We start from the raw sequence: 17,568 nt of genomic DNA on the forward strand, positions 1-17,568 counted from the left end.
GAAGTCAGTCAATAGTAACAGAACTGAAAATGATGGTTATAGAATTAGCAGATGAGGAATTTAAAACCGCTATGAAACTATGTTCAACAATTGAAAGAAAAGCTTGAATATAATGAGGAAAGAAATTGAAGACCTATAAAGAACCAAATAGAAATTCTAAAGCTGAAAAGTATAGTATATGAAATGAGAAAGTCACTGGATGAATAGCAGATTAGATTGCACTCTGGAAGAAATGATCAATGAATTTGAAGACCTAACAATAGAACTTATCCAATCTAAAACAGACGATGGAAAAAAAAAAAAACAAAGAGAGTTTCAGCAAACTGTGGGACAATGTCAAGTAGACTAGTATACATGTAATTGGATTTCCAGAAGGAAAGGGGAGAGAAGGATAGGTATAAAAAAATAGTTGAAGAAATGATGGCTAAAATACTCCCACAGATCCAAGAAGCTCAATGAACTCTAAGTGGGGTAACCACAAAGGAAACCACACTAAGACTATTATAATTGAGTGCTGAAAACAAGTGTTAGAGGGAGCATTTGAAAAGAAGAGGAAAAAAGAGACATATTACATACAGGAGAACAAAGATAAGAGATCCTGTATACCTCATCAGAAACAATGCAAGCAAGAAGACAGTGGAAGGACATCTGTAAGGTGCTAAAAGAACAAAAGTACTGTCAACCTCAACTCCTGTCTCCAATGAAAATAAAAAATTAAAGCAAAAAGAAACGAAGGTGAAATATATTTTTTTCAGACAAACAAAAACTGAAAGAATTGTCACCAGCAGACCTGAACTACAAGAAATATTAAGGGAGGTTCTCCAGGATGAAGGAAAATGATACCAGATGGCAATCTGGATCTCTACAGAGTAATGAAGAGTGCCAGATAAGTGCAGTAAGTGTGGGGTAATTAAATAAAGATTTTTTCCCTCATTTTAAAATGTCTTTAAAAGTTAAGTGATTGTTTAAAGCAAAATTAATAATCTGTTGTGGAATTTATTTATAAGGTATATAGATCTAAAAGATATGATAATAGTCCCAAGGGATGGAAGGAATGAAATGGAAGTATGCTGCTGAGGTCCTTATGTTAAAAGGAGAGCAAGGAAAAGATGGGGAATGTAAAAACAAAAATATAAATATGGTAGACTTAAACACAGTCATTTCAAAGTTACATTAAATATAAGTAGTTCAAATATTTATGCAAAATGCAAGACCCAACTATGTATTATCTATAAGAAACCAACTTTACAATTACAGACACAGGTTAAAAATAAACAGATGGAAAAAAGATATGCAAATGCTAGTTATAAGAAAGTTGGAGTGACTGTGTCAATATGAGACAAATTAGACCTCACGACAAGCAGTTTTACCAGGGAGAAGGAGGGACATTTCATCATGGTAAAGTGGTTAGTTCATCAAGAACACAGCACAATACTAAATATGTGTGCTCCTAACAAAGCTTCAAAAGACATGAAGGAAAAAAAAAAAAAAGATACAACTGAAAGTATAAATACACAAATCTACAATTAGATTTGGATATTTCAGTGCCCTTAACTCAGTAATTGATAGAATATGTAGACCAAAAAAAAAAAAAAATCAGTGAGGAGTTAGAAAACCTGACCAACACTACTATACCTAATCAACTGTACCTAATTGACATTTATGAAACACTGGAGCTAAAACTACCAGAATACATTTTCTTTTCAGATTCACATAGTGCATTTACTAAAATAGACCACATTCTGGGCCATAAAACAAGCCTCAGTCTATTCAGAAAAATTGAAATAATACAAAGTATATTTTCTGACCAAAATGGAATTAAATGAGAAGTCACTACCAAAGGGATAGCTGGGAAATTCGCAAATATTAGGAAATTACACAGTACACCCTAAATAAACCATGGATCAAGGAAGAAATTATAAAAGAAATTAGAAAATATTTTGAACTGAATGATAATGAAAACACGACATTAAAATTTGTAGGATGTAGCTTGCACAGTGCTTATTGGGAAATATATAGCTTTAAAATAAGATCTAAAATCAATAATCTAATAATCCACCTTAAGAAGCAAGAAAATGAGGAGCAAATTAAACCATAAAAGGAATAAAATATTAGAAGAGTAGAAATCAATGAAATAAAATATTAACAATAGAGAAAAATCCATGAACCAGTAGCTAGCTGTTTGAAAAGATCAATAAAATTGATAAACCTGTGGCTAGACTGATACGAAAAAGATAAAAGCACAAATTACTAATATCAGGAAGGGAAGAATAGACATCACTATAGATCCTACAGACATGAAAAGGATAAAGGAATGTTGTGAATAAGTTTATGCCAATAAATTCTACAACTTAGATGAAATGGAAGAATTCCTTAAAGGATACAAATTACCAAAATTGACTCAAATAGAACTAGAAAACCTGAATGGCCTTATTATCTATTAAAGAAGTCGAGTTTGTAATTAAAAATCATCCCATAATTAAAATCTAAGCTCCAATGACTTTAATGTGAATTCTATCAGATATTTAAGGAACAAACCAAACTTGTAGAAAATAGAGGAGGACAAAATTCTTCCCAACTCATTCTATGAAGTTGGCATCACCATGATATCAAAAACTGAGAAAGCTATTACAAGAAAAGAAAACCACAGACCAGTATTCCTTATGTTTATACACACAAAAACCCACCACCAAATATTAACAAATTTAAAAAATGAACCTCACAGTATACACAAAAAATAACTCATAATGGATCATAAACCTAAATGTAAAAGCTGAAATTACCAAACTTCTAGAAGAGAATAGGATAAAATCTCCATGACCTTTGGATAAAGATTCCTCTATCAGACACAAAACATGAACCAGTAAACAAAAATCCATTAAGTTAAACTAAATTAAAATTGTGTGCTCTTCAAAAGATACCATTAAGAAAATTAAACGGCAAACCACAGATGAGGAAAATATGTTTGTAATAGACATTTGTGATAAAGCGTGGTATCCAAAACATACTTTTTAAAAACCTACAACTCCTGTAAAAAGAAGACAATCCAATTTAATTTAAAAATGAGTCAGGGGTGCCTGGGTGGCTCAGTCAGTTAAGCTTCCTGCCTCTGGCTCAGGTCATGTTCTCATGGCTCATGAGTTCGAGCCTCACGTTGGGCTCTGCGCTGACAGCTCTGAGCCTGGAGCCTGCTTCACATTCTGTGTCTGCCTCTCTCTCTGCCCCTCACCTGTCTCTCTCTCAGAAATAAACATTACAAATGTTTTTTAAAATGAGTCAATGAAGTTAAACAAGCACTTCCCAAAAGAAAATATGTGAATGAATAGTAAGCATTTGAAGAGATGTTCAGTATCCTTAGTTGTCAGAGAATTGCAAATTAAAACCACAATGAGATATCCCCTCACGCATTAACTTGAATTAAAAAAAATACCGAGTGTTGGTGAGGATGTGTAGCAACTTGCACACTCCTACAATGCTGGTAGGAAGTGTAGTTGGTATGGCCACTGGAAATTGGTGCAGCCACTTGGCTATTTAAATAGTTTGGTCGTTTCTTATAAAGGTAAAACATACACCTACTTATAGCCCAGCAATTCTCTTTATAGGTAGTTACCTGAGAGGAATGAAAACTTACGTTCCCACACAAATTTGAATGTAGATATTATCATAGAAGCTTTATATATGATAGCCCCAAACTGTAAGCAAACCAAATATCCATCAGCCATATCCAAATTGTGGTATATCTATTCAGTGGAATACTACTCGGCAATAAAAAGGACCAAACACATGCATGAATGTCAAAAGCATTATTTTAAGTGGAAGAAGCTAGACCCAAGAGAGTGCATGTTGGATTATTCCATTTATATGAAATTATGGAAAAGGCAAAACTATAGGGACTGAAAGCAGGTTAGTGTTTGCCAGAGTCCAGGAGTGTGGAGAGGGACTTTATTGCAGAGAGGCACAAGGGAACTTTTAGGGGTGATGGAAATGTTCTGTAATTTAATTGCACTTTAGGTTATGTGTATGTACACATTTGTCAAAATTCATTGAATTTTACATTTGAAATGGGTGCTTTTATAGTATAGAAGTTCTACTTTGGTGGGAAGTAGAAATGTGATTTTTTAGAAAGCACTTTGGAAGTGAGGATGTCAATTCCATGTTAAAAAGAAAAAAAAACAAACCCTCACCCTCTTGGGCATTTCAAAATAGAGGTTCTTGCAAGGTTGAACTCTTTCCTGCAAGGTAAAAGAGGGGAGGGGACAGGGGAAGGTAAAGGCAACCTAAGCAGCCCTGATACAAAATATGGTCTCAGTTGAGTGCTTTGCCCCTAGATCCTGCCTTTCTTCTAACCCCTAAAATGAGAAGGGCTTGCAGAATTCCTGCTACAATAAGCTGAGTCTCTCCAGCTCTTTTCTCTCAAAGGAGCAAGTAATCCAATTCAAGGACCTTGAAATCAAAACAGTTAACCTTTCTAAACCCCGAAAACTTCATAAACAACTACATCACAGATTTATTGCAGGTCTTATGAACCTGACAGATTACACTGGATCTCCTTGGAATGGGAAACAAGATGGAAATCTAGAATGAAGGAGCTAGATAGATTACTTTACAGCCCTTTTTATATTAGTGTTTAAATCTTTCAGCCTACTTATTTCCTATCTATTTCTGGTAATTGAGTGGGTTCTGAGGATAAGACAAGATGGTAGAGAAGCTAGATCATTAGCTGGGAAGTTAAGATACAGGTGAAAAAACAAAACAAAACAAAAAACCTTTAGTTGTTTTCATTGTTTGAAGTATTAAGTATTCCCTAACCACCCACCATACGAGTTATAAAATGGAACCAAACATTTGGTACCAAATACAGTTCCATAAAAGTTTTTAATTGGCATAAAAAATAAAAGTTGACTGTATCAAAGCATTCTAAAACCCCTGAATCCAGTTCTCCTAGCTCTCTTAGTTTTGCTTATATTGAGTTTAGAATACATAAGACTTCATTAGAGGGTCTTTTTTTGCCTGGTCTGTTTTATATTAAAATAATTAATTCTTTTCATAGTAAAGGCAGAGTCTCTCCCCTTAAAGCTCTTTGAGCAAATTGCTTCAGAACAGGAATTCTGAATATAAATTATTTCATTTTGGAAATCTATAGCAATTTGTCATTTAAAGTTTATTTTATGAGTTTATGAGCCTCATCCTTAAGATGCTACCTATATTAAGTTTAATACTCACTGCAGTATAAACTAAGACTAGAAAATATGTGTAAATTTAGTGTTTTTTTTTTTTCCATTGCAGGCAGACCTTCTCATCTAACTTGGGGCCCTAAAAAATAAGACAGGCTATCTCAATGTATCAAGTCTGAGACTGAATTTGTCTTTTAACTTTTTTTTTAATGTTTTATTTATTTTTGAGAGAGAGAGAGAGACAGAGTAGGAGCAAGGGAGGGGCAGAGAGAGAGGGAGACAGAATCCACAAAGCAGGCTCTAGGCTCTGAGCTGTCAGCACAGAGCCCGACACAGGGCTCGAACCCGTGAACCACAAGATCATGACCCCAGCCGAAGTCGGACACTTAACCGATTGAGCCACCCAGGCGCCCCTGAGATTGAATTTTTTTTATGTTTATTGAAAATCATTGATTTGGTCTTGCTAAAAGGAAGAAATGGTTCTTTCAGGTAGGAATTTGGCAGAATCAATCTAATCCCTTAAAGGATGCTTGTGATTTGGCTAGTTGTTTGCTGGTGATCATTACACTTGATTTATAAGACACACACACACACACACCCCATTCAACCTTCCCGGTCATCTGTAAGACTTCAGGCTGTCTCTCTTCCTCTGGCATTTGCCAGTTAAATTAGCATTATAAAAACGAGGGAGGGATATAATGCTGCCATGATAGAATTTCTGGGAACACCAGGCAAAGAACTGACAGGTTGGTAATTCCCGATTCCCATTTTCAGATATTTGTGGTCTTCTCTACTAACCCATGCGGTCTGTTTATGTAGGGTCTCCTTATTTTCCTGAGCCCCACGGGATACAGGCTATTTACAGAAGTTGGAGAGAGAGGAGTATTGTATAAGGCTGCAATGATGATTTGGTGTTTTTTCCTTATCTGCAGTAAAGGATTGGTGAGGAGGAGAAAAGTGTAAGATGTATTGGAACCTTACCTTCTCCGCTCACCCTCCCACCCCCATTTACTGCCTCCTACTGTTCTCCTTTCAGGGTTTCTTAATTTGAATTTCAGATTATCTGGAAGAGTTAAGCCTCATTCATCCATTAATGATTCATTCATTCATTTAAAAGCCTTATTAAGTAATATGAATTAAACAGATCAATACCTAGCTTGGTAGTTGCTAACCAGTGGTAAATGGAAATTTTCATATGGCGGGAATTTTGACCTGGCAGAAATTTGTAGATATTAGAACACTTGACTTTGATCCAGGGTGGCTAGACAGTAGGAAAAAAATGAAGGAAAAAGGTTGAGAGGGAGTCAGAAAGGGTGTTGGGAGACCCCCCCAAAGATAAAATAGTAGGTTTTGCTATGGGCTTCTAATGGGAATAGTATAGAAGCTTGTAAACTGTATCTAGTGTTTCTGGGCTGATCCAGCATTTCTAGTTTGTCCTGATATCTTAGCTAATCTCTCCTTTCCTGGAAGGAGGAGAATGAGATTTGTGCTTACATGTTTACCTCTGTCATATTCCTAAGAATTTCTTATTCTCCAGTATCTTAGAAGACATCTAGCCTTGCTACTCACAGTTTTGTTTTCCTGCACACGTAAGAAAATTTGGAGTACTAGCCAGATTTTACAACTAACTAGCAGGGTGACTCTGCACTTAGTCTCCCTGGATCACTTTTGTTTTTCACCTGTACAATGAAGAGGAAATACACAACCTCTTAAAATTTCTTTCAGCTAACAACCTTAGATAATTATATAAACTTTGAACTATGTGCTCAAGCTCTTGTAGGGGATTGCTATGGACTGAATTGTGGCCCCACAAAATCAATATGTTGAAGCCCTAACCTCCACTCTGATGGTATTTGGAGATAGGGCCTGTAACGAGATAATTAAGGTTAAATGAAGTCATAAGGGTGGGCCCCTGATCCATTGGGGTTAGTGTCTTTATAAGAAGAGATGCTAATTCTCACTCTTTCTGAATGCTCAGAGAAAAGGCCAAGTGAGTACAAAACAGTCCTCTGCAGGCCAGCAAGAGCTCTCACCAGAAACAACCCTCTGGAACCTCGATCTTGTACTTTCCAGTCCCCAGAACCATGAGAAAATAAATTTCTATTGTTTAAGCCGCCTGGTCTGTGGTAGTGTGTTATGGCAGCCCAAGTAGACTAATACCGGATTTAACCACATTGAGTGCCTTTTTACAAATTGAATCTGTAGTTTGTATGACTTGTAAATGAGATATGTCACTTCCGTATGCTGAAACAGGAAGTGAAATGTTTTAACCTGGTGGTGGAGGGAAGACTCCACCATTTCTGTTTTCCCGTGAGCTCCTAAGTTCTGGGGCAATTATGGTATTGAGTTGGGCGTTATGAGTATTTCAGTTGGATTATTGAACTGCGTAGCAGAACCTTAGCATAGTTGAGAAGCAAGCATTCTTTGATGGCAAAAGAAAAGAACCATAACTAGGTAGCTTCTCTTTTCCCATATCTGTGTATAATACGAATAGCCTTGTTGAATACTCCGTTGTAGTCAGTAGCGTTAGACTGGTGGGGATCGATACCAGATTGTTAACATTAGTAACTAAAAATCTCATTCTAGGGAGAAAAAATTGCCAGATCGGGGACTTGCAAATGTCTAAGGCTATTTTGTTTTCACCTGTTTCTGCCTTGGTATGGAGGAGATTTGTGGTAAAATATTGTTAGGTAAATATACCTTTCTCATAGCTGTACGTCTCCCACAGAAATCTGTCTAATCTGTTCTGGTCTGCTTCAGTAGTATCAAAAGAGGGATGTGGGAAGTGGCATGCAGCTTGGACTGGGAGTATCCTGTTCAGATTTACCTTGCTTTTCTGTACTTTTGCTCATTCCATGCAACTACATTTCCCTGAGAGCCACTACTATTTGACCTGATGGTATTATTGGCTGCCAGTTGGCAGAGAGGATTCACCTAGATTAGGTGGTTACTTCCTTTTCCTGTCTGTAGACTTGGAAAAATGGAGAGAGTTTACTTTCCTTCAAAAGGTTTCTCAGAACGTAATGGTACAAAATGTTCACAAGTAGGAAAATGCCTTAAAAAGCTCTGTCTGGTTACTCTCAGATAAACATTTCCATTAATATTTCATTTCATTTTGAGCGCCCTTCTAGTTTGTAGTATTTTTTTTTTTTTTTTAGTGTATGTAGGTGGCTTCAAACCATATGGTAAAAGTATTTTCCAAAAACATTCAATCTTTGTCTTACTCTGAACTGTTTTCCTTATTTCCTTGTCGCCAAGCAGCTCCTCTCCACAGGCACAAATCCCTTTTTCTACGTTGATCTATCTCTGATTATGTTGATGTGGTGTGTCCTTTGGGGAACTCATACGTGTTTAAGTAACACATTTAAGAATGAAATTGCCTATTCCCTCTGTGCATTGGGAAAAGAAAAATTTTTGTTGCTATTTTTAGGTAACACGGATTGAATGTTCCCATCGTCATTGCCCTTTACAGAGTCATTATCACACACAAGATACAATCTCTTGTGCTCAGTGATGTTTATTCTGTTTCAGTCTACTTGAAAATTCTTCACTTCCCAAGTTCTTTCCCCCATCAGATGTTGTGTGTAGGTATTTTGGTTTACTTTAATCCCATGTATGTGTTCTTTTTAAAAATCCTCCAGTGAAGAATAATCATAATACAATACTGTATGAGCTTCAGGTATGCAACCTAGTAATTCAGTATTTACAGACATTCTGAAATGGTCACAAGAAGTCTAGTTAGCGTCTGTCACCATACAAAGTTATTACAATATTATTGACTATCTTCCCTATGGTGTACATAACATAGCCTTGTACCCTGTAACCCCCTTCACCTGCTTCGTTCATCTGCCTCAGCCCCCTTCCTTCTAGCAGCCATCAATTTGTCCTCTGTCCTCTGGGTCTGTTTCTGTTTTGTTTTGCTTGAACATGTACGTGATCTTTATAAAGTACACCGGATAAGCATTTGTAAATGAGAAATTACAGCCCGAGATTTTGAAGGCATAGTTTGATTCTGTCTACCAAAAGGCTGGTTTCTTCCATCTTCAGGCATCTATCTTAAACACAGTGCAGTTATAAAGTAGCAGCCTCTCCCATTGTTGACACACACACTTCCCCACAATACCAACCCCCAGAGTGGATGTTGCCCCGGGGCAGGTAAGGAACAGGGGAAGTACGGACAGTTCTGCATCTGCATTACCTGTTGTGAGGTAAAGAGAGCTCTTGAGAGCAAATAGTCCGCAGCGCCTAAAATTCATAAAATGTTAAATCTGAAAGAGACCATGGCATGTTCTCGAGATTCGCAGACTACTTTCCGTTCCCTCAAAGTGCTGTGCTCTATTACATCTCCATGCCCTTGCTGATGATGGAAAGGAGTACCTTTTCTCCCAGGCTACCTGGCTTACCCTCTCGCACCCCTACCCCTTGAATTCAGCGATAGCATAGCATTATAAGAAACCACATATAACTTTCCCTACTGTGTGTCTTGAATGCCCTCCAATGTAGTTCAGAACCTAGTGATTAATTTGTATTTTTCTTCTATTTACCCTTCAAATTTTGAATGAGTAGATGAGGATTATAGTAAGAATGATGTGCATATATATTTTAGTGGGATAAATAAGATAATTGAAGGGAAAGCACTTTTAAATATATTTTTTAAGTTTATTTATTTCGAGAGAAAGACAGAGACTGAGGGAGTGTGTGAGCAGGGTAGGGGCAGAGAGAGAGAGGGCAAGAGAGAGAGGGAATTCCAAGTAGGCTCTGTTCTGTCAGCTCAGAGGCCAACGTGGGGCTCAGTCCCAGGAACCATGAGATCATGACCTGAGCCAAAATCAAGAGTACGTTGCTTAACTGACTGAGCCACCCAGGCGCCAGGTAAAAGCACTTTTAGATGACTTTCATTTCTCGGGTTTTTGATAGGGAATGAATTCACTCATACCTTTAGGTTTCTCAAGTCACCCAGGAAGAGAATATACCACTTAGTTCTGTGTCGTTGAGAAGCCATCATGGTATTTTAAAGACATGTTCGTATATGCGTTACAGTGTGATTCACTTGATTCTGAATCTGCCAAAGGACGTGTTATGTAGAGATGATTTGTGTAGGTGCTGTTATGGGAGAAGATTGGTATCTTACTGTCTGTGTAATGGTTGCTGACAGCGACTCTACCAAATTACAAAGTGAGAAGTAAAGAGATGAAATTCACCTGTAAAGAAAATATGTGGATTTTAGGATAGTAGTATTCGTATGAGTTAAGCATTTAATTCTCGTCTTCCTGATAATTCTTAGTCAAGAGCAGTTAGAAAAATGGTCCCACTGGAGCATCAGTATCTTGTCTCAGGTTATTAGATGTTTAGGTACATATGAGTGGAAACAGGAAACCTGGAATCTTCTGTTTGCTTTTCATCTTAGTACCTTTAATGTAGGTCATCCAAAACTTGAATACTAACATTGATAATAATTTGGCCTTATACTTAAGTCATTTTTTTTTCACTTCCTCTGGGCATTTGGTTCTTGGAAGAAGGTAGTACTTAGTACTGTTCCCTGCTTTGTATACGTTGTTTATTTGGGAACCTGTCTGCCCTTGTGGCTACCTGTCAGAATTCGGCGTTATTTAAATGTTTGAGATGAGTGATTGAAGTACTTGAACAGGATCTTTTCTCCCAATTGCTAACTAGCGAGTACTTTAAATACAGAATGTGTTCTCCAACTCGATAGCATATTATTAGAAATATATGACATATGGTATGTTCCCCTAAAATTTAAATTTTTAGAAAGCATAAATGTATTATATTATACCAATAATACTGTGAATACTCAAATTAACATGAACCACCCCCAACTGTAGGGTAGTTCTCTTTACACAATGTGCTAAAATGTGTAAATTAACTTACTTTATAAAAAGTGACATACAGAGTTGCTTCTAACCAGAAAAGAATTGTTTTTACACTTACCCATTAATTGAGGCCGTTGCTGGTTTGCTGCAGCATCCAAACATCTACTGTACTAAACTTCATTTAAAGCTATATTACTTTCTTGATGCCATTGTATTTGATGCTTGAGAGATTGTATTTGTTGACAGTAATTTTATCTAAAAATTAAAATAATTTTTCTGGTTTCAGAGCATTACTTTGTTAATGTTTGCTCTTGCCCTTTACCTCTCCAAACCCTACTCGTTTTTCTAGGCCAAGCTGAAGATAATCAAACTTGATGAAATTTTCTTCTGTCCCCGTAGACTAATTTATGGCATTTTGGGCACAGTTGAGAATACTTATTTTCTTTTGCCTTGTGTTAGTTAGCTGTGAACATGCCTGCCTTCTGTACTGGCTCCTACGACTATGCTTTAGGCAACCTTGTATTTCCCATAACTGCTTTCACAGTACTTTGCCCTGATATATTCAGTATTTGTTGAAATTTGGGTGGTTTGGGTTTTCTGTTGTTGTTGTTGTTTGGTTGGTTGGTTTCTCTAAACTGGACTTAACAAATCAATTAGTAACTTGAGGTTTAAATGAGGACTCGGGCAGTCAGCCATGCTGGCGAAGGCTTTATAGTCAGGACTGCCCAGGTTGATGTTCCTATTTCATTATGAATTAACTGTGGAGCTGCCTCATCTGTAAAATAGGAATGTTGGTAATAGCATTACTCAGCATCTGAGAGTTGTTGATGAGGATTAACGTAGATAATTTGTTTAAAACATTTATTGTGCCACCTAACTTATAGGATACACTCAATATATTCTAGCTATAGTTATTGTTAAATGCAGTCCCATTGGGCTAGACCCAGCCCCTTGGGGGCCTTTCATGTGGTCTTCATATCTCAGGCACTTAACCCTGCATATAGTAAATATTCAGTAAATAACTTGCTTGAGTTGAATTGATTGATTGACCCTATTTTTATCTTCCATTACAGCCCACTGTTTGTAACATGGAAGATCGGTCGAGACAAAAGATTGCGTGGATGCATAGGTACTTTTTCTGCCATGAATTTGCATTCAGGACTCAGGGAGTACACACTTACCAGGTGAAGACCAATTTTCGTTACCTCTGCTTCTACATTAAAAAAACAAAACTTATGAAACTTGAACCTGATACCTTAACTTCTTTGCCTGTCCTAAATTGTCAACATTCTTGACTCCTTTCACATCAGATTTTTTTCTTCTCTTCAACCATTTGCCTGATCTCTGGTGAAATGTTATTGCTACATATTACCATAATATAAAATACCGTGATTACATGTGTTCTGCCGTAGACATTGTGAAGTGTTTACCTTCAAAGGCCAGCTTTATTTTGTATAACTCGAAAACAAGTGGCCAGATGTCAGCGGCTTACCAAGATGTATTCTTTCCACAGTAACACTGGGTCTCCTTTCTTAGGCTCTTTAAAAATTGTTGAAGTCTATTTCATCTTATACATGTTGTTACATACCTTTATGTACTTTTGAAATGAAAGAGGGGACCTAGGAAGAAAGCGATACCGCAGCCTGGTAGCCCTAAAATCATTCACCTCACCCAGAATTAATTGTAGCTTCCTTATTTTCGTTTCCTCTAACATGAGGACAGAGTCATGAATGCCCTTTGTCTTTAATTTCCAAACTCACAAAGAGCTATCGAGCATGCCATCTGATATTCGGGGGTCCAAGTTTATATTTGTTCCAAAATTATTACAAAAGGAGAAAACTCCTTAAATAATAAGCTATTAGTAAAGGAATTTCCTGTTTTTGCTCACATTTCAGGGTGATTATCTGATAGTTTCTGTGGCTGTAATATTGTACATGTATCTGTCCAATAGGAAATTGGTCCCTACTGACTACTGGTACTTGGGGTACGTTGCTTAACCTCCAATAGATAAAGTAGTAATTACAGTATTTTGTTCTATCTACTTCATAGGGGTGTTAGGGAGGTGTCAGGGGAATGTAGTGGTATTCAATCACTGCTTTGCTTCTGGATTAACATTGTGGAACATTCATTATTTTATTACAGAATTGCATAAATGTAGCTCATAGTACCAATTCATAAATGCTGAAATGTAGCTCATACTACCAATTCATAAAATGCTGGTAACTGAGTTTAGTATTCTTATATTTAAAGGTGTAGCTCACAACTATACTGTTTTCTTAGCTTACAGTGCAGCCCAGAAAGAAAAGCATAGGCATAGAGGGTCACCTTCATTTTTAGACCGACACAGGTATTAGAATTGAGTGTTTGGACTTGATTAAAAACCTACAGGTAGTAAAGGGGTCAAGACACACATTCTGGAAATGACTCAAACTTGCTAAAGATAGTGTAAATGCTGGCTGAAGCAAGTTGGATTTTTTTTTCCCTGACCTGAAATATCATGGACTCATTTTGGGACTTTAGCAAATTCTGCCAGTGACTGCTTCTTTGGGACAGGTACATATGAAATTACTCTTTTAATAGCTAATCAGAGGCAATTTATTATCCCTTTCCAAAAATAAGTTGTTATAAGGAGCCCTGGTTCCTTGGTTATTGCTTTGAAAAAAAGGATTCTGTGGCCAAATTGAGTTTGGGGAACACTGGCTAAACAAATTTAAACAGCCGTGCTCACTGCAGGACTTCTTAGAACCTGTTATGTTAATAGTGTTGTGGACCTCTAGGAGTGAGATCTAGAATGTTGTGTTTCCCAGACTTCCACTTTTTTGACCATAGAGCCCTTTTATCCTCCCACTCCATTCATTGTCTTATGCCATTAGTATCCCAATGAGCACATTTTCAAAAACGTAAGTCTGTCATAAAATTACCAGTTTTCTTTCTAGTTGGGGCGTCTGAGTGGAGAGTATAGAAAGCCTTTGTACTTTGTAATGAAACTGTGGCAGAAATCCCGGTATCAAATATTACGTACTTTAGAAATCCTTAGTAGCGGTAACTGTAGTAGCGGTTTGGTTTTGTTTAAAGAAAATACGAAATTCTTTTGCCTCCATTGATAAGAAGGGATGAAAATATTCAACTTCTCCGGACTTGTCGATCTGTTCCCTAGGGGTATTGCCAGAAGAATTATAGTGTATTTTTTGGACAACAACGTGATTCTGAGTGAATCAGTCAAATAGTTGAGCTTGGAAATTTGCCTGCATTTGTATATGTCGCTACCCTCATTGCAGTCTGTGGCTCTTCCTGTTTATTTTTCATCTTTTTTCTCATGTTTTTTACACAACTTCCTGAAATAGCATATGGCACACAAGACATACGTACGTACGGGTGTGTGCGCGTGTGTGTGTGTTTTTTCATATTTGTCTGGCTCCATTCCTATTGCTTACATGACCATAAGAATGGAGTTATTTGGAAGAGGGAAACAAAAGAAAACACTCCTTACAATATACAATTGCTCTTTTTTCTAGATTCATCTTAGAGTCAAAACTGTGGAGTCATTGAGAAAAGCTGCAGTATAATATCTTTTGGTCCAATAGGGGGCACTTATCATTGCTACAAGCTGCTGTTGATGGTATTATTATTAATAGCTGCCCATTTATTAAAACTTGCTACATGTTGATACTGCACAGGGGCTTTGATTTATATGCATGCTACTCCCAACTCGTAGGTATTAATAACCATGTTTTAAAAATGAGGAAAGCGAGATGTGCAGAATTTAAATAACTTATCCACTCCCACATCTGGTAAGTGGTAGAACCAGGATTCAAGCCTAGGCCACCTGACTGCAAAATCCAAGCTCTTAACCACGACATTTAAGAGAAGACAAAATAAATTGTTCTGAGAAATTACATTTTGCAGCTTGGTCATGAAAATATTGAACTTGAAAGAGAGTTACTATAAATTGTATAAATCATGGGTTGATAATTCTTCACAAATTCTAGATAGTAGTTAAGATTGAAATTTTGGAACATTATGTCAAATTCCAGAAAATCCACAGATGGAATTATAAAAAGTATATAACACAGGGCTGTGTAGACTAGCTGGAAGAAAACTAACTTGGATTAATACTGTAGACAAGGACAATGCTTATTACAAAATTATACCTCTATATGATATAAAATTATACTCTGGCCACATGTAAATAATAGACTAGACTTTGAGAAGAATACATTTTTTAAAAATGTAACAATTGGCCTTGAAGTTTGTTCTTCAATCTTAAAACCCCATAAATCACAAGATTTACAGATGGAATGAAATGAACTTTGGGCTTTAGGAATAAAAGGGAAGGACAAAGCAAGATAAAAAATAAACAGTGAAATTGAAGATTCGCTGGGTAGAGATGTCTTTTTTAAAAAAGTAGAATATCTGGTTTTCTCTGTCTTCATCTGTGATTCGGTAGACTATTATTTTCAGGATATTACTCAGATATACCCTTTTTTATTATGAAATATATATAATGTGAAATTTACCATTATAACCAAATGTAAGTGTATAGTTCTGTACGTTGATATGCAGCCATCAACACCATTCATATCCAGAACTTCTTTATCCTTCTCAACTGAAACTCTGTGCACACTGACTTCCCATTTCTTCACCCCCCAACCCCTGGCAGCCATCATTCTACTTTCTGTCTGTGAGTAGGACTCTTCTACATGCCTCATATAAGTGAAATCATACAGTATTTGTCCTTTTGTGATAGTCTTATTTGGTTTAGCATCATACCTTCAAGGTTCATGCATGTGGTAGCATGTGTTAGAATATCTTTCCCCTATAAAAGGCTGAATAGCATTTCATTCTATGTATCTACCACATTTTGTTTATCCCTTTATCTGTGGGCATTTGTGGGACTTCAACCTTTTGGCTATTGCAAATAATGCTGGGGTGAACATGGGCATACAAATATCTGGTTGAGTACCCTTTTTTTTCTTTTCTTTTCTTCTTTTTTTTAATGTTTATTTATTTATTTATTTTGAGAGAGAGAAAATCTGAAGCAGGCTGCATGCTGTCAGCACAAAGCCCAACGCGGGGCTCAATCCCACAGACTCTGCCGAAATCAAGAGTCAGACACTTAACCAACTGAGCCATCCAGGTGCCCTACCCTTTTTGTTCCTTTTAAAAAGCTAACCATTTTATAGAAGACAGTGATCTAGTTTGTTTGTGGTCCCTTAATCTCTAAAAGCTAAATCTAAAAAGGGACCGGGTACTTTTTAAATGAAATGCCTATCCTCGATTAAGTATTTATAAACATACAGTTTTAAAATTGAACACCTGTCATAGTCAAGTTTTATGTTCTCCTAATTGAAACTTTGATTATAGACTGAACGAAAAACTAATAAATAGGCTAATTTCCTCCCAGTTGTAAAAGTGCATAATTTCTGTATAGACAGCAGAAAGACTTTGTGAAGACTTATAACGTAGAACCATTAAATAGACTATTCCTTCCTTGTCCTTGGAGACTAAGTAAAAGCAGGAAAGATTAGAGTAAATAGGAAGCAGGATGGAGAGCTCAAAATTACTGATAGAAGTTTATCCATGGTGACATACTAAAGCCCACAAATTACTATATTTCTTAGTGGTCAAATCTTCAAAGTAGAAATATTCCTTGTCCCAGCTGAAGAAGAACACTGTCTAGTATTTGCCAAGCTACTTGCATTTATGGCTGTTACATGTTAGAAAGCAGAGGCAAATTTATTTCCTCTCTTTTAGTACTTAGAGTATATACTTTAATATGGAAGAGAATCACAACTAATATAGATGAACACAAACGTCTCAGGCACAGAAGATTCATTAACATTTTGGCCATTAAGTTGCCCAGCAAAGTGTAGGTCTATTTCTTTATGTAAATTCAAGTTGGTGGTAATTCTTCTAGAACATATAAGTGATTAATAGATGTGCTCTTATTTCATAAAACAGAAATGTGGTCTACCATTCAAGGTTAACAGATCTTTCTTTTTGTTTACTCTGTTGTACTTACACCTCTTAGCAGTGAAATAATTATGCAGGTGTGTGGGCAGTGTCTGGAGCTTGATTCTTAACAAAGCTACTTTGTTGCATTACTTAATTCTGAGGAATTAGCCATGGAGGTTTGTTCTTTTCTAAGGAACAGGGTGACCACATAAAAGGTGATGTGTTTTGTTTAGGGGTTTGTTTTGTGGAGTGAGGTTTGTTTTGTGCATGCGTGTGTGTGTGTGTGTGTGTGTGTGTGTGTGTGTGTGTGTGTGTGTGAGAGAGAGAGAGAGAGAGAGAGAGAGAGAGAGAGAGAGCGATCGATTGCATGTTACAAATGTTCGTTTTCTATTAGGATTTTTGAGCTATTAGAAATAGCTAACAGACCTACTATATTACTTTCAAAGGTCCTGGCTAGATTGGGTTCTTCTGGGTGACTAGATTTGTTGTAAACCAAATTTGCTTTTGTATTTAGTGTTATAATCTGTCATTTTTCTAAAGCAGTATGAGTTTAAAACCACTGTAAGCAGCATAATTATATTTTTCCCTCTCAGAGTGGACTATTTTGT

General features: G+C 36.7%; 1 protein-coding gene across 2 annotated transcripts in view; it reads left to right on the top strand.

The window, feature by feature from the left end:
- Positions 1–17,568, top strand: part of AMMECR1 (AMMECR nuclear protein 1) — a 110,379-nt gene that overhangs the window by 39,962 nt on the left and 52,849 nt on the right. Inside the window, exon 2 of one of the 2 annotated variants that reach the window (XM_040468505.1) lies at positions 12,079–12,189. The exons of the other annotated variant lie outside the window; for it this stretch is intronic. Within the exon in view, the coding sequence (XP_040324439.1) occupies positions 12,079–12,189 (111 nt within the window). The remainder of the gene's footprint in view (positions 1–12,078; positions 12,190–17,568) is intronic. 2 annotated transcript variants of the gene reach the window in all.

Source organism: Herpailurus yagouaroundi, unplaced genomic scaffold (assembly GCF_014898765.1).
Source record: "Herpailurus yagouaroundi ecotype Mexico unplaced genomic scaffold, PumYag 67700, whole genome shotgun sequence".
NCBI classification, from domain to species: domain Eukaryota; kingdom Metazoa; phylum Chordata; class Mammalia; order Carnivora; family Felidae; genus Herpailurus; species Herpailurus yagouaroundi.